General features: G+C 42.9%; 1 protein-coding gene across 9 annotated transcripts in view; it reads right to left on the bottom strand.

Annotated features, from left to right (window-relative positions):
• The window catches only part of FOXN3 (forkhead box N3), a 215420-nt gene that overhangs the window by 55340 nt on the left and 132485 nt on the right, over positions 1 to 27595 (bottom strand). For all 9 annotated transcript variants that reach the window (XM_063333955.1, XM_063333954.1, XM_063333953.1 and 6 more), the window contains one exon: positions 16787 to 16851. In XM_063333955.1, the coding sequence (XP_063190025.1) occupies positions 16787 to 16851 (65 nt within the window). The remainder of the gene's footprint in view (positions 1 to 16786; positions 16852 to 27595) is intronic.

Raw genomic sequence — 27595 nt, 5'->3', positions numbered from 1 at the left:
TACACTATGTGTTTTAATTAACGTACAGAATAGAAATCACCATTCAGATAAGATAATGCTCCCCAGCCACCCCACCCCTGGATTCTGAAACTCTGCCAGATTTCTCAGCCCCTCACCCACCCCTATTTCTCGCAATCCTCAGGCCTTGGTTAGCTTTAATTCAGCTGCAGCTGGAGAGTTTCTCCAAGGCAGTCTCTTCAATTCCAAAGTGCGTGAACCGGTTAATTGGAGTGCTCTGCGATTCGAGTACATTAAATAGAGAAAATACTGCAGGAAACGACAAGCCTCATACTTGCTTATGTCACCGCTCCAACAGCTGTAGGGACAGAGCGAGCCGCACATGTACGTGCAGCCCCAGCTGCCAGCACAGACACCCGAGCGACCCTGAGACACCTGAGAAACCCTCAGTCTCCTGGCCGGAATTTCAGCGAGTTCACAGGCAAAAGTTCAGGAACCCACAGCGGAAGGTGTCACCGGGGTTTGTCACAGGGAAGCCAGCCCAGATCTTACACAGCAGCCATGCCCGCAGTGAAGAGTCATACAGATTATTGGAGATAAAAAGATACTCTCTCTGGCCATGGAAGTACTAATGGGATTTACAACCACTTCACACAGATAATCTGTTATTCCCCGGTTGCTTTCCCCACTCCTTGGATATGATGTGCACTTTCTCACTTGGCCAAGCGCAGAAGGTCTTTCATCCTCTTTACCACCTGCCTACTTCTGCTCTTCTGTGAAGCAGTCTCTCAGTAAATGTCCATTACTGACAAAGAAAACCTATGGCAAATTTCCTATCAAACTGAGAGACCATGCAATTATTCATTCAGGCTTCAAAGCTCAGCGTCCAAAACTTACCGGCAGATACTTAACAACTCTGGGGCAGGCTTCTAGACTATGGGGGGGAATCTCTCTCAAGCTGGATTTTAAAAAAGTATGCAGGAGCCAAGGAGGAAGCAGGGATCCTGTGGCTCCTGCCTGGCTTGCCCTGAAGAAGTTACTCAAACTCTCCATTTAAACCAGGGGTACTGGTGCTCACCCAAGCCCACTAAAAACTGTGCTGTGTGATTTAATTAGCTAACCCTTTAAAGTATTTTGAAGATGAGACGTGCCGTATGTGGCAACTGCTCCGAGTTATTATCACAATCCAAGTAATGTATCATTCTTGAAAATATTTCGTAATTTTTGAGGACAAAAAAAAAATATCTAAGGGGTCCTATTTAGACATGTTATATTCAGACGCTGGGTATCGCAGAGAAAAGGTCTGTCATTTTGATTTTCTGCAAAGTGCCACACCACCTACAGAAAAGTACTGCCTGAATAAACTTAGGTATCATATACTATACTCCTATTAGAGTGACCAGATTATGAAGTCCTAAAAAATGCAAGTGGTTTTCCTTGATAACAGAAACTGACCCAGAGTTTCAATTTCAGTGAAGGAAATAATAACGACACCAGCAGGTGTAATGGGTAGAGTCAAGGGGAACAAACCCCTGACTAAACAACTAAGAAACAGAATAATCTCTTTTGTTAAATGGACACCTTAGTCTCTACCTGAGTAGATTCAAACTTTTAGAATGGCTGCTCAAGAGTTCCTTTTTTATTATTTTTTGAGCATCTCAGATAATACAATAAACAAACTCATTGCGTCTCATACAGAATTGGCATGCAGCATGCAAAAGCACGGCAGAACCAGCAGTCTAGATCTTCTTCCATATACAAACAACTAAGCTAAATGAAAGTCACAAAGGTGGCAGAACCAAAAAACCCCAAACCCAACTCCACCCACCAAAAGGTGAAGCACTTAAACAGCTAGGAAATGCTACATTTTGGTAGCTTTGCAGTAGCCTCCCCCCCCTCCCTCCATCTCAGTTCCCTCAGTTAATGCACTGAATAAAGCAGGAGACTAATGGAAAAAAAAAAAAAGATTAAGTAATTACATAATAAGAGGATCTGTATCCTAAAGTACACACAACAGGAGAGCTGAATTAAAATTGCATGGAAAGATATAAGCTTTTTTTTTCCCCCCAGCCTATACTCTACTTATAGTAGAGAAATCACTACCAGTAGCTAATTAACGTAACTGACAGTCAGCTTTGTCAGTAGAATACATTATGGCAGAATAGCAGCCTGGCAGGGTTCAGCAACCGTAGAAGAAATACGACCTGTGAAACCACCACCACAAAGCAGCGCAGCGAAAGCTGGGACGAATCTTTGTGTTGGTATAACAAGAACAGCATGTCAAAATCTTCCCAAACTTCAGCATTTGTCTTGAGTTCACGAGAATTAGCTGAATTGTGAGTCATTGAGGAAACTTAGTACTTGATGTAAAACTGTTCCTTGCCAGCTCACGGAATCCAAACAGAGAAAAATGCACGTCCAGATTCTCAGACAGGTGAGTCAGATGCAACAGGGCATTTCTAAAGACATCTTTAATACTAACCACAGTTTATCCCAATTAGTCCTCATCACCCGGCGTCTCCTTTGACAGGTCTGAAGGTTGCTTTTCAAATTGCCTCTTTTCAAAATGGTAGCTGCTCACACAGGCATCTAACGGAGAGACTGGTTCCTTTCACAGAGGCCACCTCGCTCTGCCCTGTGCAGGGGCCTCCTGGCACCAGCCAGATGAGGACCACCACCTTCCCCAAGAAGACCAACTGCAGCTCCTCGCCATCTAACCCTAAGCGGCCGGTCTCCCAGCCAAAGGCAACCGCCGCTTTCCAACCAGTGAGGACAACAGGAAACCCTCGTTTATTATTTTGCATGCAGTTTGCATACCTGGAGCTGCTTATCACACGGGCTTTTTTTGCTTCAGAATGACCGAACGTCACGCCTGCAGGGAAGAACTTCTACAGGCTTCAGCTTGTTGGCTTCCTATGTAAATTCAACAGTGTTTTGCTTCCTGATTTTTGGTTAATAAATACTGAAGAAATAACCTAAATGAAGAATCCAGGCAAGCTGAGGTGTTAAAAAGATACTTCTAATAGGACAGTGCCCCAAGTGTGTTGGGTGCCGCACTTGAACACAACAGGCAGTCCCAAACAGCCGTGCAGGTGGCTGTTTTAACTAGCACAGACATACGAGCAGAGGCTCACGATGATAATTACAGTTGCCATGCAGTGAATTCATGCAATTCACATCCTTTGATAAGAACATCCCAATTTTCATCAAGTTATTTGTGAAAGTAATGTATATAAAATCACCTGAGGTGTGTGCAAAGCGTGGCGGATGGGGTTACACGTTTACAGACACGGCTGCTCACGTGAGTTACAAGTACAAAAAGAAACCACGGCTGGTCACTTTCCAACCCGAGTTCTCCAAGGCGGCAGACAGGCAGCAGGAACTGCTGAAGCTCGCAGCTCCTCTCCTCTCTCGGGAGCCTTGGCCAGCCGCTGCAACGCTTGGGTGTGCCCCAAATTGCAGGTTACGGGCTGTTCCAAGAAGCAGTTTTAAGATTCTTCGCCTATTGTCTCCCGTCTATAAAGCTGTCTGTCCTCCTGCCAGGCTTACAGAGCACACTCCCCTACAATATTATCTGGAAAAGAATTTCGCCTTATAAAACAGGTTTACCAGCTGAATAAAACATCTAGAGGAACTGTACACTTTAGGACCTGTTTTCACATAACAGATCTGTTGTAAGGTGCATTTTTTCTTTATTATTGTTTTAAACTAATCTTCAGTGGAAAAGATTATTATTCCACTCAAAGTACTGCCACAACATCTCTATTTGTTCAGATAAACTCAAAAAACCAAGAGATGCCTTTAGTTAGACTGGTGTTTCCCTATCATTATCTTAAGCTATTTTACTCGATCTGTGGATTGCTGAACAGCTGTTCAGTGGTCTTGTGACCAGCAAATCTCATCTGGACCTTTACATTTCATTTTCCTCCTCTTGCAAAGTAAATATTTAAGATTTGTTGTTGCAGTTAATCACAGACAAAGTAAAATATCACTGAAAAACTTGGCAATGTTTGTTTTGTAATCTTTGCTCACTGTCCTCCCAAGAGGAGAAACAAAGGGCTACCTGGAACAATTTAATGTGTCACTCTTCAAGAAAAACATCTACATGTAGACAGAGGGGGCATCTCTAAAGATAGCAGTCGAATCATGAAATGTTTACAAAATAAATCCTGACGCCACTGACCTATATGCAATTGCAAGTCTGGCAAGAGAGTAACTGCTGATCCTAGCAACAAAATTTCAGGAGGATTCATTTCAGAAATCTTCCAGTAAATTTGGATCCTGTTCTTCAGAAGTAATTGGAGCTCTGCTAGCCCCATCGTGACTGAACAGTCAAGCCAGGGAGTCATGACCTTGCAGTACCGTGTGCTCCCTAGGTTCCATCCCCATCCAATTCTGCCCTCTCTCATTTCTGCCTCCGAGCATTAAGCTGTTCAACAGATGGAATAGAGAAATTAAGGGTTTGCCGGGTATTTAAAGTATCAAGTGGAGCAGACTGTACAGAGCTGCTTCTCTTGCCTTTCTGTATGAAACTGCACGCTGAGCACTCGTGTCTTACAGAGGTTCCTCGTCAGTGATTAATACCATCCAAAGCACTGAGAACAAGCGTCAGTGCTGTACTCCATCCTGTCAAACCCTTACTCGGGCACCAGTCCACGTGTTTCAGGCTTCATCTTTCTTACAAATACTGCACCAGCTTCATTTGCACAGGAAGGGCAGAAACAGATGTATTTGTGCAAGATACTGTTAACACATTTAAAGAAGTAGCCAAGTTACAGAAACAGTAATAAGAACTACCTAGAAAAGCCAAAGAGCAAAATTAAACACACAGAACAGGTCAGAGATTGACTACAACCCAATGAAATACATAAATTTCTCTAATTTCATAATCAGTCATGCACCTTGGCCAGCATTTGCTGTTTTATGTTTTTAAGCCACTAACTCATTTCTACAAGTTTGAAAATGTAGACCTAGTTATTCTGGTGGTTTATCAGTGTGACCAAGGCAAGTTGTGATATTATTACAAACAAAAACCGCTCCTCTCTCACCGGCCACTATAGCAAAATTTGCAAGAGACAGATCCAGAAGTATTCCCTAACCACTCTAGATATCATACAGTAAATAAGGTGTCTTTTACTTAAGACACATATAGAAACCTGTCTTTGTTTGGTAATAGTCTAGACTAAGTTGTTATTGACATAATGACATCCAGGGGAATTGGGTGGGGGTCAAAACAAACTCACGGTAGTGTAAGTTTAAACTAATTTATTTTAAAAAAGCACACAAACCAACTCTACAATACACCTAGGTTTTTTTAACTCCAAATTGCCTTAAGCATTAGCAATGTAAACCGCAGGGATCAGAAGTGGAGCTGCGTGAAGGGGAGAGGGGAGGAAAAAATCATTAAGGGAACAATTTCAAATTTGCTCCAAAGGACTAAAAGGGAGAAGTGACAGAAACACAATATACTAGAGAGAAGAAAATGCTCTATCGAGAAAAAATGGGGGAAAAGGGGAGAGATATAACACATGGTGGTGGGAAGGACAGTATTTGTCACCAAAAAAAATAGTACAACTCAGTATTTTGCTGTATTGGTGTCTCAAGCCTAGCATTGGGGTGACACAGAAAACATTTCCAAACAGGAATGGAAATATCCAAGTTTCCCAGAAAACCATTAGAACATATTTACAGGTAATTTTTCCTCCATGGATGGGTTTCAGAGTTTACAAGAACAGGGCAGATGCACCATATCTCTAGCACAAAAAGGGATGCTTTTCTACATAACTGTGTATTTCTTTGCACATCTTCAATATATCAGATAATTGCACATATCTATATCTAAATGAATTTGTTTAAGTTGACACATGGGCACAGGCATATTTGTACACAGACAGATGGTCAGGTGGTCTGACCTGAGCTGTTTTATTTTTTCATCTCCAGAAGAAACAACTTATTGTTCTTATTTCTCAGGAGAAACAGCTTAATTAATATAGTAGTATGAGAACCTGAGTGCTGAAACTCAACATGTGGTTCACAAAGCAGCATATCCTATTTTATTATAAAGAAAAACAGCGTGTATTCCCTCAAAATAAATAAATTATGCTTAAAAGCTGCAAAGCAAAGCATGGAGGTACTGCAGAAATATGAAAATGAAAGATGCACAGGAACTGTTCTTAATATCTTCATTCAATTTGTGCATATATGTAAAAATCACGACTGGAATTTCCCATCACTCTGTGAACAATTTTAATTTCAATTTCAACATATCCTTCTCATGCACTAGAGAGCAGTATGACTGGCTAGGCATAGAAATAAATATTGTCAGAGAGAGAGAGAATTTACTACCTTTATTGTATGCACTTGCAACCACTGTGAGACTTTGACCTATAAAGAGGAAGGAAACTAAAAGAAATAACACGTAAGATGAAGCCAAGGATCCTATAATGGTATTTCTAAATTGACAGAGGTTGTCCTAAAATAATTTAAAGAAAAGTCATGCTTTCTTTGATGATTTGTGACCAGTATTAAATGCACTAAAGAGGATAAATCCTTTTACCAGCCTGAAAGTCTTACAGACACTTCCCAAAGATTACCTGTGTAGGAAAATGAGAGTTTATCCCACCCTGCTGATTAGAGAGAACTGTTCTGTAAAAGCGCATCCTTCAGGATCCAGATGCAATTCACCTTTCCCTTACAAAGGGGAAGGAATGCAAGGAAGAAGTGCTGCGTGCAGTAGGTTCGCGTTCACAGTCTACTGCCTTGGCAGGTGTACTCCAAGTAGCTTGAAACCAGTAGCATAAAGAATTACATACCCTAGAAGGAGCCCTAGCTTTGGTTTTTGGGGTTTCTGAACACACTGTACTTCTACTGATAAAGAAAGAAAAATCCTGCCTCCTTCCCTCTTCAAGTGCCAATTCAGTTTCGAGTCAGTTATAAATTGCAGGAAAATCAAGTGATGCATTCACAGTTGTAAGAATGAACTTGGTCATCCCAGGGCTCTTCACACTCTCAAGAGTACAACTGAAGAATTTCTAGTGGTAAGTTTTATTCCAGTATCTGAAACCAACGGATCTTTTTCACATTTAGCTTAAGTAACACACAACAGTGAAACGTGCACATCACTGACCACCCTTCCAATTTAAGATGGCCTTTACTTTTCTCAACTGTTGAAATGAAATTGAGCTCTCTTAGTAACACGCCATTTCCATTAATTTGCCATTTCTTCTAGATGTTTAAGAAATGCTTTTTATAGAACCAAAAACTTACCAGTCTTCAACCAGCAGCACAGAGATCTGCTCTGACCAGCAGGGAGAAATTCTTATCATGTTAGAGAGGAAAAACTATTGCCAATGTTAACCACGAACAACATCAACGCAGACAGCATACAAATAACACAAGACACGAACATCCCTTGGACTCGATCACCATCGCTGTTTTTCCCAATAATTCCTTCTGTTTACTAGTTATGATGTTTTGGTTTCCCCAGGGATCCAAAAATATGTAACTGCCCAGCACACAAGCAGGTCATCATAGCAAGGGAGCATCTTAAAAATTCCCAGAGCTTCTGTTTTAATTCTCTCAATATAGGTCTGTCTCAAGAAACCTGACATGCAGTCAAGGAACAGCCCAACTTGACAACAGCTTTCCCTTGCTCATAGCAGTCTACACATCACCAAAACTGCTCATAGCAACATAATTGCAATATTATTCTTATTTTAGTAATTTCCATCTAAAGCACAGTCTTACGCCTCTCTCGTAGCTGTGCTCTCAAACAGACTCTGCAATTATGAACGCCAAGATTACTTCTAATATCAGCCACCTTCACATTTTAGGAATGCCAAACATCACAGGCTCTCAGCATGGAGCATATGCTCCAGATCATCAGCCCAGAGATTTTGATAGCAATAATCACAATAATTTCACAGTTAGGGAAAGTAAATCTTTACGTACTCTACCATTTTCCAAGTTACTGTACAAATTTTACTGTTAGTTTCTAACCATGGCTTGTTCAGAAAACTGTTGCTGTAAAAGGGGCTCTAACTGGTGGTACACGACATCCTTGCCGTAGGCCACTGAAATTTCCTACTCTAAGCCCCAGCCTAGCCAGAGGCAGCCTGGCCCCAAATTCCACCTGCAGAAAAGGTGTGACACTGACTGCTGCCAGACTTGTCTCTGTATCTGCAGTGATCACGTCCAAGACTTCCCAGCTACCTGACAAGCCTCCGAAGAGATGCTCTCACCACGCCACCAGGCATCCAGAAACCCTGGGCACAGGCAAAGAACCCCCATGCTCTGAGCAGACTATAGCTCCTCATTGGGAAAGGGAAACATCGGAGGAATCTTGGATGTACGGCAGTCCTGGTAAAGGAGAAAGCCACTGGACAGGAACTTGCCATTTCTCTTGCTGTATCTGGTCTACATCTTTCTTCACCCAGCTGAAACCCAAGGGCAGCACAGTCAGTTTTCCACATACAAGTAAGTGCCATATGCATGGTTGGGGTGGGGGGAAAGGAACATGTCTCTGGACAAAAGCACCTGTACTGATGCCTAAAGAAGGGCCAGTCACAGAACGTACTTTTCCTAAAAAAGCTGAGATCAGCTACTGGTGATTTACAAGAAGTAGATTCCAGTGTTCAAATTGCAAAGCCACAAGCACATCACCTGCAGGACCAACCTGAAGAGAAGCTAAGAATGTATTTGAAGCCATTTAGCAGCATCCCTGGAGCAATGCCACCTGTAGGTTACCTCGGCACTGACCTCTCTCTGGGCAAGGACTTTCCACAGCTCGTCTCCACCATGCTTTAAGTAGCCTCCCCTTCCTTTCCTACACTACACTGGTTATTGGGGCAGCCAGGGCAGCACTACGGGGACCTGCAGCAGCAGCGGCGGTTATTTCCCTCTTCAGTGTGTATTGCAAAGTGCTGTTTTACTGCCACTGCTCACACGGCAGTTGATACTGAAGGTAAAACAGGCAGGTACACACAGACGTATCCTCTCCTCTGCCCAAGGCTAGCACTGCAGTAGAACTTGCCTTGCAGCACCCACCCACACCCTCCAGTCATCAAGGAAAATAAATAAAGCCAGTAAACTCCATCTTGAGTCACTCAGAAGCAATAATTTCAAAGTCACGACGCCGGACTGTTACAAAATAAGCAAAGTTATCTGTAAAGATAGCAAAGACACCTATGCAGATCTAAACCACAGGTGACTGAGTTTAAACACGGTAGAAATTTAACTTATCTTCGTGTACTCTGCAACGTGATCTACCATTAGCAAGCAAGACCTGTCCGACACAGTTCGGTTTTCTTCCTTCTCAACTTTAGAGGCCAAAGGTAGCTCAGATGTTTCGGTCACAGGGAATATAAAAAGCCAGCGGTCACATTTCCTTACTAACGGCTCTAACATCAATGTTAACAGGACCACATCTCAGGCACTTAAAAAATTACAGCTTTTGCCATTGTCTTACACACCCAACTAGTAAAATAGGAATAAAAAGACTACATACCTACTGCACAGCTAATGCATAGCACCCTATATACAAATGCCCTACACAGAACACAGAGCTAAAAATGTCACACCAAAGTGACCGTTTCTGTATGAATCGCTGCAAAATGCTCTCACTGGGATTTTTTATTGAATACAGGGTGTTAAGGCTGTTTTAAAATCCTCTCACAAACACGAGCCCTTACCAGCACCCTCAGGACCCCAGCAGCCCCACTAGGGTTTTACCCACTTCCCCAAACAAAGGAGAGCTCTGCTGTGTAAATTACTCCCTTAGGGACGCGCCGCACAACCCCTCGGACTTAATTTTACTTCTCCAATAATACCACTGCAAACACACTGAATGCTAACAATAAATAAATTATTCAAATATTTGGTCTCTATGGAAGCACCACATGAATCATCTTCCTGAAAAGAAACTCATGAAGAGATTGTCGGGTGCCCTTCCTGTGGGGGAGAAAAAAAAATGCTAAAAACAAAAAAAAAAGCTGATTTAAATAATAATGCAATGTGAATGAAAAGCGATTTATTGTAACAAAAAGAGGTAGCAGCTTTGCTGTTAATTCTATAGGTTGACCGAAGCCTAGTCTCCAGCAAACACAGAGCATGACTGTCACCACAGTTTCAAAGAGGCTGGAACTGGAGGCTGGAGAAGCAAAATTTGAAGAGAAAACAGGTGAAGTCAAAATGTTTGGTGCTCTTCTGATGAAGACGACTAAACTGGACACTCAAAACCCCAGATCTCCACAGAAACCAGTCATTTATGGAGTTAAAGAGTTAATTTCCAAGTGTACCTCTAAGAGTAAGGATCTTAATTGAAACTTCAATGAGAAAAAAAAGCCCAAAACCTAAAACACTTTCCTGAAAAAGCTAACAAACAGCACTGTTGCTTTTTACAGTTAGGTTCCCCCTGTTTAAGGTTCTCCCATTACTGGAGCATCAGAATATGATACAGAGCCATTATTTTGTAGACTGTCAGTTCTGGGCAGCGAGAAGCACTATTATTATCCTCACATCATAGAGCAGAAAACCAAGGAATTACAACCCCAAAGCAAAAAAAAGTATTTAGATTCCTGGGGAACGTGAGATGCCCAAATACACATTAAGAAACTAATATTTAGTTGGATTTGGGCATAAGGGTCTTGCCCAAGGCTGTGTTATCCATCACAGCACCTAATCCTAAGGTTGGACTGTCTTGCATCCCTTTTGAGCTTTCTTCTTAGATTCATCATTACATTTAAGTATTATATAATATTAAATTATCTGTAGTATATATGCTACCTTGCCGTGTTGGTTTTTCTTTGCACCTCTAGGTAGTAGAAGAAAACAGTGCATTTTTCTCTGAGTTTGGTTTTCTTTTGAGGTGTAAGACATGCAATTCCGAAAGTTAAATGCATGCAAGTCTTACTGAATCCTCTCATCTTTCAGCTCTCCCCTGCTCCTCCTCTCCTCACGCCCGTTAGCACCACCAGGTACGAACACCTCATGTCCTAGGACAGGCTGCACCTCTCCCCCTCGTGCCCAGGTCTTACACCTTGTCCTGCTCGTGCAGTGGAAAGAGCAGACAAACTGAATTTCCACCAGAAGAAAGAAGCCTGCTGTGTCTGCAAGAGCCCTCAGGTGTTTGTTGGCGGGTGCTGACAAACACATCCCATTTTTTCACATTATTAGAGAGAAAATGTGTGTGGCCACATGCATGCAGGAGTCTTCTCTTTGTGAATTTGTTGTCAACTTCCGTCTTGAAGGTAACGAGAACAACTCCTCCCAAACCTCTCCAGAGAAAAGACTGAGTAGCTGGTATGGGCAGTACTTGTCCAAGGAAACCAATCCCTACTGTTGTTATATTTTTATCCTAATGTAATACTAACATAAAAACTGAGGCTGGATGTCTTCATTTATAAGAGGAGATGATTCCAGTTTCGCTTTCACAAGGGAAACCAGCTACAGTTGCCCCCTTTCTGCCTCCTTCCCGCTGGCTTATTTCCACCTCAGCAAGTGCTTCTATTAATAGCTAACACTTGGAAATGTGAAGTCCCAAATCTGCTCTCTCATTTTGTACAATTACTCAAAGGATAATGGATTAAACGAAGTGTTTGGTCATTTCAGGGATTCTCATGCTTATTGGAGAAGAAAAAGATCTCTATACAAATGTGTGCATGTCTTCGTAAACAAGCTGGTTCCCCATCTTTTTCTGTAGGACTTCTCAGGTCTGGTCTGTCCATATTTTGTACACAATACACTTTCAGAATTAGTGATGCAATTTTCTTGCTCTCTCAAATAAAGTACCATTCTCATCCAAGAATAAAGTGATCCGTGTGCTTTGGCAATTTCCTTAACATCTCATGTTATGCTCAGATATCAGATGTTAGTCCATTAAAACATGAAAGCCACTATCTTACATTGAGGGCATCAAGGGCTGGTATCCTGCCTGCATCAGCAGTGCCCAGAGTTTCCATTTCTACTCTGCAATGAACTCCGGAGTCACTGTCTGATGCTGGTTTTGGTGATACCTGACCCTGCGAAGACAGTATCTTCCAACTCTTTCCTGCCAGAGCTCCTCGCAGGTGGTGCCAGCTACAGCCATGGCAGCTAGACCAAGGCAGGTCATGCATGGGCTGCTGGAAGCATCGGTCAGAGATGAAAGTGTCTCATACAATGCTTTCCCAGAGGAGAAGAGGCCAAGCCAGCCCCCTCTAAGCATCCTATTGCTTGCTCTGTTCTGGAGCATGAGGATGCCTGTTCCCTGCAGCCGATGGTAGAGAAAGAACAAAGCAGCTTATGAGCTCTGGGGAAGACAATCCCTCTTTTCTCAGGCTCCCTCAGCCAAGTGGGACCAGAGGCCACACACGACTCCTCACTCCTCCCCTCCTGTGTTCTGTGAATGAGAAGAGATTTTTGCCGATCTTTTTTTCCATTCTAATTAAAAGAGAATCGTGGCTTCAAAGGAAAGCCATGCAGTCTGACTTCAGTTCACTGACTGCTGCAATCCTGTCCATAGGTGTGAGTTTAGGTCTGCAGGATCTCTGGAGCAAGAGCTTTGACTTAACATCCACAGGCAGTAGATTTAAACTGTACTGATCATCACAAGGACCTTGCTCGCACAAGAAAGCAGACAGCATGGCAAGGATCACGGCTGTACCTTCAGTTGGTTGGGATCTTCTGGAAGCAGCAATGCAAGATGGACCATCTAGTCACAGTGATGAGGGCCATCTCTGTTTTCAGCTCCAACAGAAACAGGGCCTGGATGACCCAGGTTCACTTTCCTTCCCTGCACAATGAAGAATCACTAACTGTGTTACCACGAGGAACTGCTTCTTCCAGGCTTTGACTAGAAACTCAGGAAGCTTACCCAAGAATGGCATTGAGCCTGGCAGACGTGTACTTGCGTAAACCAGAGAAAAGGCATTGCTTTATGTCAGCTGCTGCCCAGTCACGGGGCTCCTGCATCTTCTGGGGCAACTCCCACAGTTCTTGCCCTCCTGTTTCAATCTCCACTGCAGCAGCAACATCTGCAGATCACTGCAGACGCAGATCTCACTGTTTTCACTGTACGGTGGGTGCTCTGTTTTGGTGCCAGCTGTAATTACACCTACAAGCGCCTTCTACGTACGCTTCCTTGCAACTCAGGACAGAACAAATTTGATACGAGAAGACATAGTAATACGTTGCATTTAGTTCAATTAAGCGTAAGGGCAAATAAGACCAAAAGGGAGTGGTAAGTTTGGTGTTTTTCTTCCTCAAAACAAAAGTTGTATCTTTAAGAAACAGAACCAAACCCCTCCACAGTCCAGTTACATCTTACAGGTGGCACTCAGCAGCTGGAATTTACGTGACTGCTGCTAAAAGTTAACTTGAAGATGTATTTTTAATTTATTCAGGGAGAATGCTAAATATATTGAGAGCGAAATAGTTTTATTATTATCATTGATCTGCGAGCAGCTGCATCCTCAAGGCTATCACACGAGATTAATACCCAAGACCAGAGCAGAGCCAACAAAACTAACCTTATTTGAACACGATGCATTAGTTTCAAGGTCTTGAAGTTAATGTGATTATGTCCCCACCTACCTCACCCAGCACAAGTTCCTGAAGAGTTTAGCATACGTCTAAATCTTTTCCACCGTAAAGACTTTTTCCTGTCATACATTTTATTAAGTAAAAATGGATGTGTTGTGACAGCTGAGAACAGAAAAAACAGCGGGAACAAAGTCTCTCCATACAGCAGATTTAAAAAAATTAAGCCATGATTTGCAACAAAAACGCAGTATGTACAATAACAAGTTACAAAAACCGACAAAAAAAGTAAAGCACTAAGAGCAAAAACCTGTTTTATCTGGAAATCCTGTAAGCTAGAGGCAGTAATGTCCACGGATGTGTAAGTAAGTTTTGAGAGAAAGTGTCAGTCTGGTATGGCTGAAGGTCCTACCTAGATTAAGCTCTGCATGGGACTTCATGAGAAGACCAAAGAGCACAAGATATAAGGAACAATCCTCACCTAGTAGAAGGAGCGCGACATTTCAAAAAGCACCTGAGCAGATGACTTACTCAAAAAGTAAATTTACTGTTCATTTGTTTTGAGTAGAGAGTTAATGCTAGGAACTACAGTACCATGATCCTCAAAAAAGAAACTGAGGGAGCCATCTAGTATTTAATAAAATCATAGGCAAAAAGAAAATGATAAATAGGTATTTTGTTCAAAATTCTTCAACGAAATACAAGCAAAGACAGCCAGAAAGGAACACAGAATTAATCCTGCTCATGTCAAAGACATTAAGGACACAGAACGGCTACAATGAAGTTTAGCTTCCCTTTCTCTTCCTTTGCTATTTTGAGGTACACAGATAACTGCTTTCTCAGTCACTTTCTCTGGAGAGATATGTTAAATGCTTTACAATGGTTGAGATTACTTTGCCAAATAGTTTAGGTATAAAATGAATGGAAACCAGGAGCTTCTACAAGTCTTCCTTGGCTAAAAAAGTACTACTTACATTGAGGAATTTTTTTCTCTTCATTCCCCAGACCAGAAAAAGAGAGTTTTCCTTAACAACTCAGAAGAAATGAGGTGTGACAAGTGCACATGAATATCACATTTACTAAAATTTCAGAATTATTCTGTATTATTGTCGATAACACGCACTGAACGTTCTTTTCAAATGTAGCAAAACATTTATCAAGTAAAAATAATTTAAAATCCCTTTGTTACCTGAACTTTTGCCAATCAAAAGGCAGTGCTATAACTTGAAACCAGTAATTGAGTCAATTTTTCATTGTCCCATTTGCATTAAGTTGGATATAAGCACTGGAAAAAGAGACTTAAGATGGTCACGTACGGTAGGACTCAACAAACGTCTCCACCCTCTCATGTCACACCTCCCCACACCCGCTACCATTCCCCTACACAGGTCTTCTGGAAAAAAGACAGTCAGAAGCAGCAAAGAGGTGGATGCACTATTTCCATGCAACCTGCTGAAGCCTGTACATGGAAGAGCTCACTGTAGGGAACAATGAAAGACAGAAAGAAAGGCTTGGTTGAGTTATTTTCTTGTTTTAAAATTAAAACCAGGAAGTGTTAAAAGATGACTTTACTGAGGTTTTTCTTCACACTCTCTCCTTCCAACCTCCATTGTATCATGGCTGCCTTTTCCACTTGAAATGGCAACGCAGAATACCAACTGAGTTAAAGGTCTGTTAGGCTTTGTTAGTTGCTTGAAAAGGCAGTCATCTCTCTCTTTTTCTCTATTTCTTTAATATGCTGAAAAGTTTTGGGCTTTTAGGGTTTTTTTTCCCCAATTTGGAAGGCAGAGGAGGGCACAGAAGAGGGTGGAGAACAGTGTACTCTTCTTTATCGGGAGAAGGCTTTAAGAAACAACTGAGATAGGGAAGGCTACAAATCAGTTATTAATTCCTGGGTATCTTGCATCAGACAAAACACACAGACTTGACAGAGTAGTTTACATTTTATGAAGTCAAATTACAAAGACTGCGTATGTGTAGGCACACATTTAAAACTGGAGTCGGCGAACAACTGAAAACAAATCAAGCATAACCATTCACAATTGTTTCTTTTTATCCTTAGAAAAAAATATTAAAAAATCTAGTTCTTTCCATTAGGAAGGACTGCAAAGGTAGCAGATCTGTCCTACCAAGACTAAAGCCAAAAGCTGCCAAACTGTACAATTTATACCATATCCTAGTGTTAAGTAACAATCTGAATACTTTAATGTATTTTAAATTTGTTTGAACAAATCTCAGCATGGATATTAGATAACAGAATAATGCAAATTCTTAGATATGTGCAAGGAATCAAGTCGAAAAATATTCTCAGGTAAACTACAGACGCTGTATTACTTTGGGGTGCTGACGGCGTGCAGTACTGCCTGCCAATGATTTGCTTGTGAGCCTCGCTGTGAGTAAGGTTCCCTCCTAGGTGATCCGGATAAACGTGCCGGAGAACATTATACAGCATTTTCTGCCAGAAAGAAGGCCAGAAAACTCTTGGCACCGTGAGAATGAACACAAAACTGAGACACTTCATGGACAAATACTTGCAAAGACCGTAAAATCATCCTAAATGGTGTGAGTTACTTTTGCACCATAGACAAATGCATGCAGCCTGGGGATACAGCCTTCCGTGTTCCCAAGACACTTCCATTAAGAGAGACGGTAGTTCCATGTACTCAATGGCAGAAATATAAACACACTTAGCAGTGAAAAATGATTTTTAAAAGTCTGTTAAGATAGACTGAAAATTCTCACCTATCAAAGCTGCAGACAAATAGCTTCTGTTCATACAGTCTATCCAATGGAAAAAAGATATTTAAAATTCCACTACGAATATAAGCACCCTTAAACATGGTAGGTTTCTTTAGACAAGTGCTCTGCCGCTGTTTTCCCCACTACAGCACTGCTACCTACCTTCAGGTACATTTTGCTATCCGCGCAGTTAGAGGTAAAAGAAAGGATCTCTCTCAAAGAAAACCCTTACTTCATCCACAGAGCTAAAAGCAGTGTTCGTGGAACATTTCCTTCTGGGCACGCTTTATACACATAAAGGGAAAAAAAAAAAGCCACCCTTTGCCATATTTTACAGTAAGCAAATTAATAATCTGAGGAAAGAAAAAAAGCAGCAATTTTCATAGACTACACTCACTGTATGTAGTAAATCGTCATTTTCAAGGCACCAGATGCGCAATAAAGGAGACAGGTTAAAGGAAACAAAAAACATTTGGTTACTTGTTGCCCAGTGAATATTACAAAAGCTGTGCAATTTGCAAGAGGTATTTATTAAGTAGAACAGTTACTCCAAGACGTAGTATCCATCACCTACCTTGTAGAAGGGCTCCATTTCTCTTGAAAAAGGTGCTTCCTGGCCAAATGGGTGGACCTGATGTGCTAAAGGTAATAAGAAATAAGTGTAAAGAAAATCTCATTTACATTAAGCAATTATAAGTTACTATTTGCATGAATTCTTTTTTGGTTTTAAAGCTAATGTAACATCATGGCGTTTTTGCCTTCAAGCAAGGGTCTAAAATTTCATGTTAAAAATAGGTCAATTTGATTCAAAATTCACATTCTCTTCACAAGGAAAAACCTCCTCAGCAAAGCACACGCCCACACTCTCTTAGAGGAAGCAAGAAAAAAGCAATTTGGAAGAAATAATTAAAAAAACCCCAAACAAATCAATGTCAAAATTATTTACTGAATTCTCAGTACAGCAAAATATATGCCTTTTCCCAAAGCCATCTGCTAAAAACCCAAATGCTTTATGGCTTTTACTCGGCCGTAACAACGCGCCACCCCAACTATCGCATCAACCCAGAAAAGCCTTGGCTGGGCAGCTTCTGTGCTTCCACCAGAGCACTTCGCCCACCAAACCCCTCTCAGGCAGAGGTCACCCCACCACATCAGAAATCACACTGCTCAACGAGCCGTCCCACGAGCACCAGCATTAATGAAGCTTGGTCTTTGCTGTGTGTGCTTGCTTGGTGGCCATGACAACTCCAGTGAGACACGCCAGCGCCCCAAAGCCCTTCCCTGAACTCGGGCTACCACCAGTTCCCTGTTGGCTTCGCCTCCTGCTCGTGCAGAGGCTTCCCATAGGTAATGGCCACTGAGGGGCCTTTCTTAGGACAAGCATGGCTGAAGGCGAAGAATGGACTCAAACGCATGGAAAGGAGGAGGAAGAGGAGGAGGGAACATCAGTATGATTGAGGTGTTGGTTGATGAGAAGCTCAACATGAGCCGGCAACGTGCATCTGCAGCCCAGAAAGCCAACATATCCTGGGCTGCATCAAAAGAAGCACGGCCAGCAGGTTGAGGGAGGTGATTCCACCTCTCTACTCCAGCGGACCTGTTAAAGCGAGTCCAGAGGAGGACCATGAAGATGATCAGAGTGCTGGAGCACCTCTTCTATGAAGATAGTCAGAGAGTTGGGGTTGTTCAGCCTGGAGAAGAGAAGGCTCCAGGGAAGGGGGCCTATAGGAAAGCTGGAGTGGGACTTTCTACAAGGCCATGTAGTGATAGGACAAGGGGTAATGGCTTCAAACTGGGAAAAGGTAGATTTAGGTTAGATATCGGGAAGAAATTTTTCACTCTGAGTGTGGTGAGACACTGGAACAGGTTGCCCAGAGAAGCTGTGGATGCCCTATCCCTGGAAGTGTTCAAGGCCTGGCTGGATGGGGTTTAGAGCAACCTGGTCTAGTTGGGAGGTGTCCCTGCCCATGGCAGGGAGGTGAAAACTAGATGACCTTTCAGGTCCCTTCCAACCTAAACCATTCTATGATTCTATGATCCTCTAAACCTTGTTTCCTTTGTTGCCTTGGAGCAGCGCTATGGTGCCATGGGCAATAGGACTGTGGAGCATCCATTACAACAACCTGTGCTGCCGGCAAGCTGGAGAAGAGGGGAGGCTGTGAGGAAGCACCTGATGGCCACCCATGCCCCTCCTCTCGGGCAAAGGCACCAGAGCACTGCCCCACCACACCAGAACAGTTCTCCTTCCTATGGCAGCTGCCCCGCAGCCACGTCTTGTCGGCAGAAGGACCGAAGTCAGCAGAAGTACCTTTCCCAGACATGAAAGGTAACCTTGCTCTTTTCTTAACAGTGCAGATGACTGCTGGCCAGAGGTGTCCCTCCTTCCAGCACGGCACAGCTCGCCCTCCCCAGGGAGATCCACAGGCAGTGCCAGCCCAGAGCCAGAGTCCCACCACCGCTGCTTTTGCTGTGTGGGGAGTCCTCGACCAGAGAGGCACCACCTGCAGGAGTTCACCAATTGCATCCTAGGGCTGTGGCACAGCAAGTATTTTAAAAGCACAGTACCTAGGGAAAGTAACTAAAAACATGGATAAGATTTGTTGCAGCATTCTCAAGGCAGGTGGAAGAGACAGATTGGCAGGGGGTCAGAATGACCTGTAGTCATGAAACAAGTTTCAGAGTCCTCTAAAGCTTGAAGACAATCATCGGTATTTTAATACACTAAGCTTTTATTGAAATTAGTATCACGAAACTATGCTATCAATATAAAAATAGTTGCCCTATACCCAAATTCAAGCACAAATTAAAAGCAAAGGACTAAATGGCCTTCGGTAAGATTACTGTAAGGCACTCTGCCTTTTTAAGGTAATCCACCTTCCTCTCTGGATGCAAAATGTGAACTGATCACCACACGCCACGTCTCTCGAAAGTTACTTTTGTCTCCTCTCGAGTTGACTACCGCTACACGAAATGCAATGAAATGGAAAACAGATGTTGTCTATTACATCGACAGCATTAGCAAAGTTCTGATAAAACGCCATATATAAAAAACACGCTGCTTTCACAATTATTCTGCGGAGACTCTTGTGTTAACGTATAAAAAGTTCACTGTGTTAAATACAGACTGTAAAAGGATCCAAAGCAACTACATGAGTAATAAAAGCCTTCGATATTCCTGAACAAAGAAGGGAGTTGAAAGAGAGAGAGAGACCAAAATGACCAAAAAAGAAGTTAAGTAGGTCTACATTCATAAGTGCTGGAGTGCGCTGGGGCATGCGCTCGGCTGAATACACACACTCACTTCATGGGGCTTAATGTAACCAATTGTTTGCGCTCCTTATAGCAAGCACCAGCTCTTCAAGTGTAGCTCCTCAACTCACATGAAGGTCAAGAGCTGTTGAGGGTATTCACACTCCGGTAGGACAAGCCCACAGTTCTACAGTGCATCGGAGTCCAGGATAATCTCCAGGACAGGACCCATCAAGCTACAAGTGGAAAGCCGTAGCGTAGTCCTCATGCTGTACAAATTTGCCACAGAAATCAGAAATCACAGTATGGCAACTCTACGCCTCTGAAAAGCCCAATAAAAAAAAAATGGTGAAATTCTGAAATGAAGCCATAGAAAAAATTTACTCTCAGGCTGCTGTATGCCCGTACGTGGGTGGAAGAGGGTTAAAGAAAGGAGAGGGAAAAGCATATATATTTGAATAGACAAAATGTCTCCACTAGAGAAACAAAGCCATAGTGATTTATCTTATTTTCCAACTTGAAAAAAGGCCCAAGGCTCTCATAAAAAACTCCATCTGATTCAGCAGAAACCCACATGAACTGAGAAAATTAACTGTGCCTTCCCAGGGAAGGAAGCTAAAGAATTCAAGCATGTAAATAATATACCGCAGCGACCGGTCAAGCCTTTCAAACAACAAACTTCTGTGTTTGCAGGGCTTTGCTTAAATTTAGCTATGCCTCTTCTGTGTCGGATAAATTCTCTTTCTGTTCACAAACTTTTGCATGGGAAGTCTCAGATGGCATTAATTATTAAAACATATTTTACGCTGAGAAATGACAGAGTTAAACTATCTCTCACTTTAAAGTGTTCAAAAGCTGCTTTCTCCCCGTTCCAGATTAAGAAACCATTTAAAGAAGTTCATTCTTCTAAAGACCATCTATAACAAAGAAACATTTGGCCCATCCCAGGCATTTTTTCAAACCAATTGCTTCTTCAGTGTAGTCTGTAACCTACTGGAGAAGGGTGGCTTGTTCTCCTGTAGAAGTAACTGTATTCTGTATTTAGGCAAAATGAAAATGAAAAATCTGATTTTAGAAATTTCTTTTGTTATCAATATATGCTGTGAGATTCATATTTATGCAATTAGCATTATTGATGGCAGAGTTTTTCCCAAAACTTACCAACTAAACACACTGACCAAAATAATATTTAATTTCTAATAAATCCCCACAGAGCTACTAAAAGAAAAGCAGTAACTAGTTTGAACTTTCAGATCAGTGCAAGAAATTTGTGGCCTAATACATTTTTGTTACGCACAGGTTTGGACCAACTCAACTCCCAGCAGCAAATGAGCAGAGGGCACTTGGGGATGAGAGGAGGGGGGAGATGGACTCGGATCAATCATAAAGAGCTGAGATTTCAAACTACTGCCTTGAAATAACACGAATTAGTATAGTTTATGGATAAGATGACATGTGAAACACCAACAGTTACCGGTCAAGGACCATTGGTTTGATTTGCAGAAAATACTATCGTTTCAAGCGTACCCTCAGCCAAAGGGGTGTCCAGGCTGCAACAGTATTTGTAGCAAACGCATAAAACAGGATCCAAGAGTGCAAGTTCACATCCATCCAGTGCAGGATCCACCTCTCCCTGAAGCACAGTCATTGTCACTGCGGCATCCGTGCACCACCGCAGGGAGCAAATGAAGTATTCACACGCTTGCTGAAAACCAGCAGCTGGGAGAACTGAGGACTAACGGTGTTTAACCCGTGAGCATCTGCTCACGTGAAACGAGATACCTGGAACCAGGAGCCACCCCTGATCAAACCCAGCCTTTCCTGGGGATTTGCTATTGATTTTTAATGGCAAGTGGGACTTGATTTCCACTCAAGGCAAGCGATGAACTGTTTTTCCTCTGATGACACAACCAGTGGGAAACTTCGTTGTGCCGCAGGGCCCCAGGCAATGGGAAGCCGCCTGACCGAGGGCTAGCAGGGATTTTTCTGAAGGGAGGCTTTTCCATAGGAAAATGTTTCTTTGCTGAAATCTAAAACATTCCATGGGAATGTGTTGATTTGGACACCACTTATTCTGGAAACCGGGCCGACATGAAGGCTGGCTGGCCGGCCAGCCAACGAGGGTCGGTGGCAGCCAGCCAGCCCAACCAGAAGCTCCCAGGGCATACAGAAGCAATAATGCATGTGAGCCCTCCCCGATTAATTATTTCTACCAAAATGTCCGCCACACATTTATAAAAATCTTTAAAAGGTGCCTAGGCTTCAAGAGACTTAAAAACAGAAATATAAACCCTTTGTCTTCTGGAATTCACATTAGAGCAAGGAGACTGCAGTTCCCAAAGCCAAGCGCTAAAAAAAAAAAAGGCCAGGGTATGAATTCTCTCTCACAGTCGCAATATTTCACAACTATGCCAAAAACTCTCACAGGCCTCTTTGTCAGAGAGGCCTGATTAATAGATTTAAAAAACCCAAACAACTAAAAATTCAAAACAAATTCAATTGTGTGGGACTACACGCCACAATTAATGGATGATGAAAACACAGAAGAAAAGCAATAAATATAGGCCAATGACTGTGTTACCAAATATGTCCAGAGGGTGACGGTAAGGCAGGAGGACACAGAAAGGGGGGAAAACAAACAAAGAACCAACAACTCCCCTCTCCCCCCCGTGAAGGATGGGGCTATTAGCCCAAAGAAGGAAGGCCCAGAGGGGAGGCCGGGAAGATGCTCCACACACACCTTGGCCCACCGCAGCCATAGAGGTGGTAGGTTCGGCTGCTGGGGCATAGCTGGTGCCAAAGCAGACCCTGGCTCTCAGGAAAGCTTGGAGTACAGGGTAGGACAGCTCAGTAAGGGGTGGAAAGATGAAACGGCGTCAGCTGTAAGCTAACAAAATTTGCACACAATATACCCAACACAGAGCCTGCAGTAAGCAAGCAGCTGCTAGACCACAAACCGGCTGCAGTGGCACGGAGGATCCCCTCTCCAGCTTTACCAGTGTCAAAAATGATGGGCGCAAGCAAAGATGACTGACTGAAGCACCTCTACATGCAGCTCAGCCTATGGACTTTGCAAAAAGGTGTGAAGAAATACAACTCTTCCTCTCCCAACAAGCGCCGTAAGTTCCCAGTAATGCAGAACAAGTGGATGGGAGAGCACCCGATTCACTGCAATCACCACCCTTACCCCAGGGCCGACAGCAGCTATCAGGACAGAAATACATTTGAAAGTTCCCAACAGCAGAAGCTGCAGGTGCCAGATGAAGGGAACAAAGGCATTGCTGTACCCGCACTGTTAAGTACTCCATGATCAACCATCCACAGTGCAAAATACTTCAGTGCAAGTCTCACCTACACCTCCAACAACTAACGAACTGAAGGAAATGTCAAGGACACCAAACCTAGAAACACCAAACACTTTGTCAACGAGTAACCAACGGAACATCTTGCAGGTATAGAAACACACCTCTGAAAGTTTTTGAAAAGCAACAAAACTAATCTATGTCCTTTGATAAGGACATAGAGTGTATCATCAGCAAGTTTGCAGATGACACCAAGTTAAGCAGGAGTGTTGATCTGCATGAGGATAGGGAGGCTCTACAGAGAGACTTGGATAGATTGGATCAATGGGCCAATACTAACAGTATGAGCTTCAACAAGGCCAAGTGCCGGGTCCTGCACTTGGGCCACAACAACCCCATGCATCACTACAGGCTTGGGGAAGTGTGGCTGGAGAGCTGCCTGGCGGAAAAGGACCTGGGGGTTCTAATTGACAAGAGGCTGAACACGAGCCAGCAGTGTGCCCAGGTGGCCAAGAAAGCCAATGCCATCCTGGCTTGTATTAGAAATAGTGTGACCAGCAGAAGGAGGGAGGTGATTGTCCCCCTGTACTCAGCACTGGTGAGGCCACACCTTGAGTATTGTGTCCAGTTCTGGGCACCTCAATACGAGAGAGATATCGAGGTGCTGGAGCAAGTGCAGAGGAGGGCAACGAAGCTGGTGAAGGGCCTGGAGAATAAATCTTATGAGGAGCAATTGAAGGAGCTGGGACTGTTTAGTTTGAGGAAGAGGAGGCTGAGGGGAGACCTCATCACTTTCTACAACTACTTGAAAGGACATTGTAGAGAGGTTGGTGCTGGTCTCTTCTCACAGGTAATTAGCGATAGAAGAAGAAGGAATGGGTTCAAGCTGCAGCAGGGTAGGTTTAGGCTGGACATTAGGAAACAATTCTTCCAGAAGGAGTGGTCAGACACTGGAATAGGCTGCCCAGGGAGGTGGTGGAGTCACCATCTCTGAATGTGTTTAAGACTCATTTAGATGCGGTGTTGGGGGATATGGTGTAAGGGAGAACTTTGTGGAGTTGATGGTTGGACTCGATGATCCCAAGGGTCTTTTCCAACCTAAATGATTCTATGATTCTAAACCACAATTATTCTCATGTTTAAGTTGCTGAGATAACAACAGCTGAAGGTGCCTTTATCTGGCTGGAGCCCATGAAACCCTGTATCTAGTGGCAGCAGGGAATGATGCTCTTGACAAGTACATTCAGCTCCCGATGCAAGCTGGACTCAGACTGTTACCATACCGTATTAAAATGTGCGTCAAATTAAGCTGGAAGATCATAATTTTTACCATTCCTGGAGAATTAAATTTAGGATGGGGTGGTAACTGAAAAAAGCTTAAGTATACTTTTGTGGGAATACGGCATCCTTTGATGCTGGAAGATGAACAGTAGTTCCTTACGGCAGTCACCCTATGTAAGGCATGAGAAATATTCATGACTACGGCAACGAGCTGCCCTCTTGGCGCCCACACTGCACAAACGCAGTCTGCAGAGTGGCTGTCAGATGGCACGGGAGGAGGTCGCTTGGTCCAAACCACACCGCCACGAGCTTGCAGAGTGAGCATGGGAGAGACGGCATCTCATTCTGATTGAGGACTCCTCTAAGGCTGTCAGTTCTTCCCTGCTTGCACCGGAGAGCTCGGATGCTTCTATTGGCACATCAGCTCCGTTTTCTACACTCAACTTTAATGCCGTTACTGGACAGAGGCTAACAAGACTACTGCACTGCAAAAAAGGGGTTAATGCTCTACACCTGGGTACATAACCATAGTTGTATTAGAGACTTTATCACTCCTAATATAAATTTTAAGCAATACAGAAGCATTTAGATACTGACGCACCTCTAACACGTGCGCTTTGTTAACAAGGAAAAAAAAAAATTTATAATCCCTGCCAGCAGCTCGCTGGCAGTTAATATCACAATTAGTGATCACCTAGCAACAGGCAAGCAAGCTTCCTCTCCAATCAAAGGGAAAAAACCTCTACTAACCTGGGCTAATGACAATACATTAAAAAATATCTGGTTTTCTGTTAGGTTATCTGTTAAGGTATTTCCTGATTTTAATGAAAGCTGATTACTTTAGAGATTTTAAATATATAAATCCATTACTCTCTCTTCTTGAATTTTCGATAACTGACAAAACATTATTCTTAAAGAGATTTATGAATTCACAATACTAATTTTTAATTTATGAAGGCTGATCTAATATTCTGGTAATGCTTCTCTTTCCTCTGCAATTCCCTCTTTTATTGTCTCTCGGTATCTCTCACTTACTGCGACATGTGGGATCAAGACTAAGCTCCTAGATGGAGTCTTTCCCTGTTTCTCTAGGGTGTCTAACACATTTTTGAGCGAATAATAAAATTTTGATCTCTTGCGCACTCTAAATGAGTTTTCTATATGACACGACTGCCAGAGGGATTACATCTAAATTTTTATTAAAGACAAAAGAAAAGTTGCTCAGGAAAGCTATTCACAAACAGAACACCTGAAAATAAAGTTTAATGTTACTTTTTGAAGGATGAGTGGCAAGTTGGCCAAATCTTTACGTTCTCCAAATAGCCGAAGCCATTCCTCTGCCACTGTCTCCACTTAAAATAAGTAATAAAGCAAGAAAAGAGAAATAAAAAAAAAAAAAGGATAAAAAAAAAGCTTCTCAAATTTCCAGAATTAGGGATAAAAAGGGTAATTCTTAATTTCAAGAAAAACATGGTCATGTGTCTTTCAGAGCCCATCAATGACTCTGCTGTGGTGCTCAAAAGCAGCTCTCACTGCTGATGTGATATATGAAGCCTTCTTGTCCCCCTGCTGAGACTCTGTAGCCCTCAGCCAGAATTTTGGACTTTGCCGAGAGCCGAATATGTATTTATGGACAACAATGGAGGATTTGTTCTTTAAATAAATAAAAAAATCATAATTTCTATAGAGAGCTGTTGTTTTAAAAGAGATGGCTATTTGAGGTATGCCAGCCATAGTGCAAAACGCAAATTTCTCACTAATCTGTGTTTAAATATTTTAACACATTTGTTGTGAACACATTAGAATTCTAGGCTGAATACTGAAATAGGAAAAAGTCCAGATATATTTGAAAATGCATGGTGAGACAACTGTCCTATGTTACTTTTAATTAAAAAAGATTTGTCTCCATTGGGAATTGGGAGATGCTGGCTATCAGCCTCCAATTCTAATTCTGCCTTTACCACTGAATCACACAGTCACTTCAGGCAAGTCACTTCGTCCTTTCTGTCTCATTATTTCTCTTCTTTCGTGTTAAAACCAGGAATAAATTCTTGCAACATAGTCTACGTATCTCTGGGAGGAATAAAGAATTGTTAAGTAACGACAGAACAGGTGAGGGAATAGTCTTTTGGAGTGCATGCAGTTAAAGAAGGAACAACACAGCTCACTTCTAGAGCACGGGTCGTTATTTGTTCCTGCTTTCCTGATTTTGAAGTAAGGAAAAACACCGCAGGTTATTTCACATGATGTAGTGCTGTGTTTCTCCTTATTTCACACTGCTATTAAATGGTTCCTAGACTATATATCACTAGATGAAAAATTGGTGGTCGTCAGGCCAGGGAAACTGAATTCAGAGTTATCTAAACTTGATCATGTGCTGCGGAGCGTGCCTGTGCCAGCTCATGCAGGCACTGCACGTCAGTCCCCTGAAGCCCAGATGAACAGAAGGATCCTGTTTCAGACAGCCATTGGCCTCTCAGACCACAGAGGACCGTGGCCTCTTTTGGGCCATAGCAGCACCAAACGCTGACTGGGCCAGTGGGGAGAAGGTTGATTCTCTTCTATTCTACAAAATCAGAAATGCAGCATTACAGTTTTCTGACGATACGCCTTCGTTTGCTGCAAAACAAGTGAGGGGGAAGAAGAGGTTCATTTCTGTCTTGGTTTTACTGGATTAGAATTGCACTGGAAGAAAAAAAAAAAAAGCCTTTGATCTCAGATTCCAGAAAATGAGTCCTAGCAATTACCAGTATCTAGGTTGACCACCATCCAGCACGACCTGGACAGGCTGGAGAGCTGGGCAGAGAAGAACCTAATGAGGTTCAACAAAAGCAAGTGCAAGGTCCCCCACCTGGGGAGGAAGAATGCTAAGCACCAGTATATGTTAGGGGTGGACCTGCTGGGAAGTGGTTCTGAGGAGAAGGATCTGGGGGTCCTGGTAGATAGTAAATTATCCATGAGCCAACAATGTGCCCTTGTTGCCAAAAAGGCCAATGGAATCCTGGGCTGCATAGGGAAGACTGTGCCCAGTAGGTCGAAGGAGACCATTCTCCCCCTCTACTCTGCACTGGTGAGGCCACAACTGGAATACTGTGTCCAGTTCTGGGCTCCCCAGTTCAAGAGGGACAGGGAACTACTGGAGCAGGTCCAACGTAGGGCAACCAAGATGACTGAGGGATTGGAGCATCTCCCTTATGAGGAAAGGCTGAAAGAGCTGGGACTTTAGCCTGGAGAAGAGAAGGCTGAGGGGAGACCTCATTATGGCATACAAGTATCTAAAGGGTGGGTTGAAGGAGGATGGTGCCAGACTCTTTTCATTGGTTCCCAGTGACAGGACGAGGGGCAACGGGCACAAGTTAGAACATAGGAAGTTCCGTTCAAATACACGGAAAAACTTCTTTACAGTGAGGGTGACAGAGCACTGGAACAGGCTGCCCAGGGAGGTTGTGGAGTCCCCTTCTCTGGAGATTTTCAAGGCTCGCCTGGCTGCAGTCCTGAGTAATGTGCTCCAGGCAATCCTGCTTTAGCAGGGGAGTTGGACTAGATGATCT

Source organism: Chroicocephalus ridibundus, chromosome 4 (assembly GCF_963924245.1).
Source record: "Chroicocephalus ridibundus chromosome 4, bChrRid1.1, whole genome shotgun sequence".
Lineage (NCBI taxonomy): Eukaryota > Metazoa > Chordata > Aves > Charadriiformes > Laridae > Chroicocephalus > Chroicocephalus ridibundus.
Note: the sequence above shows the minus strand (reverse complement) of the source record. Positions and strands in the feature narration are given on the sequence as shown.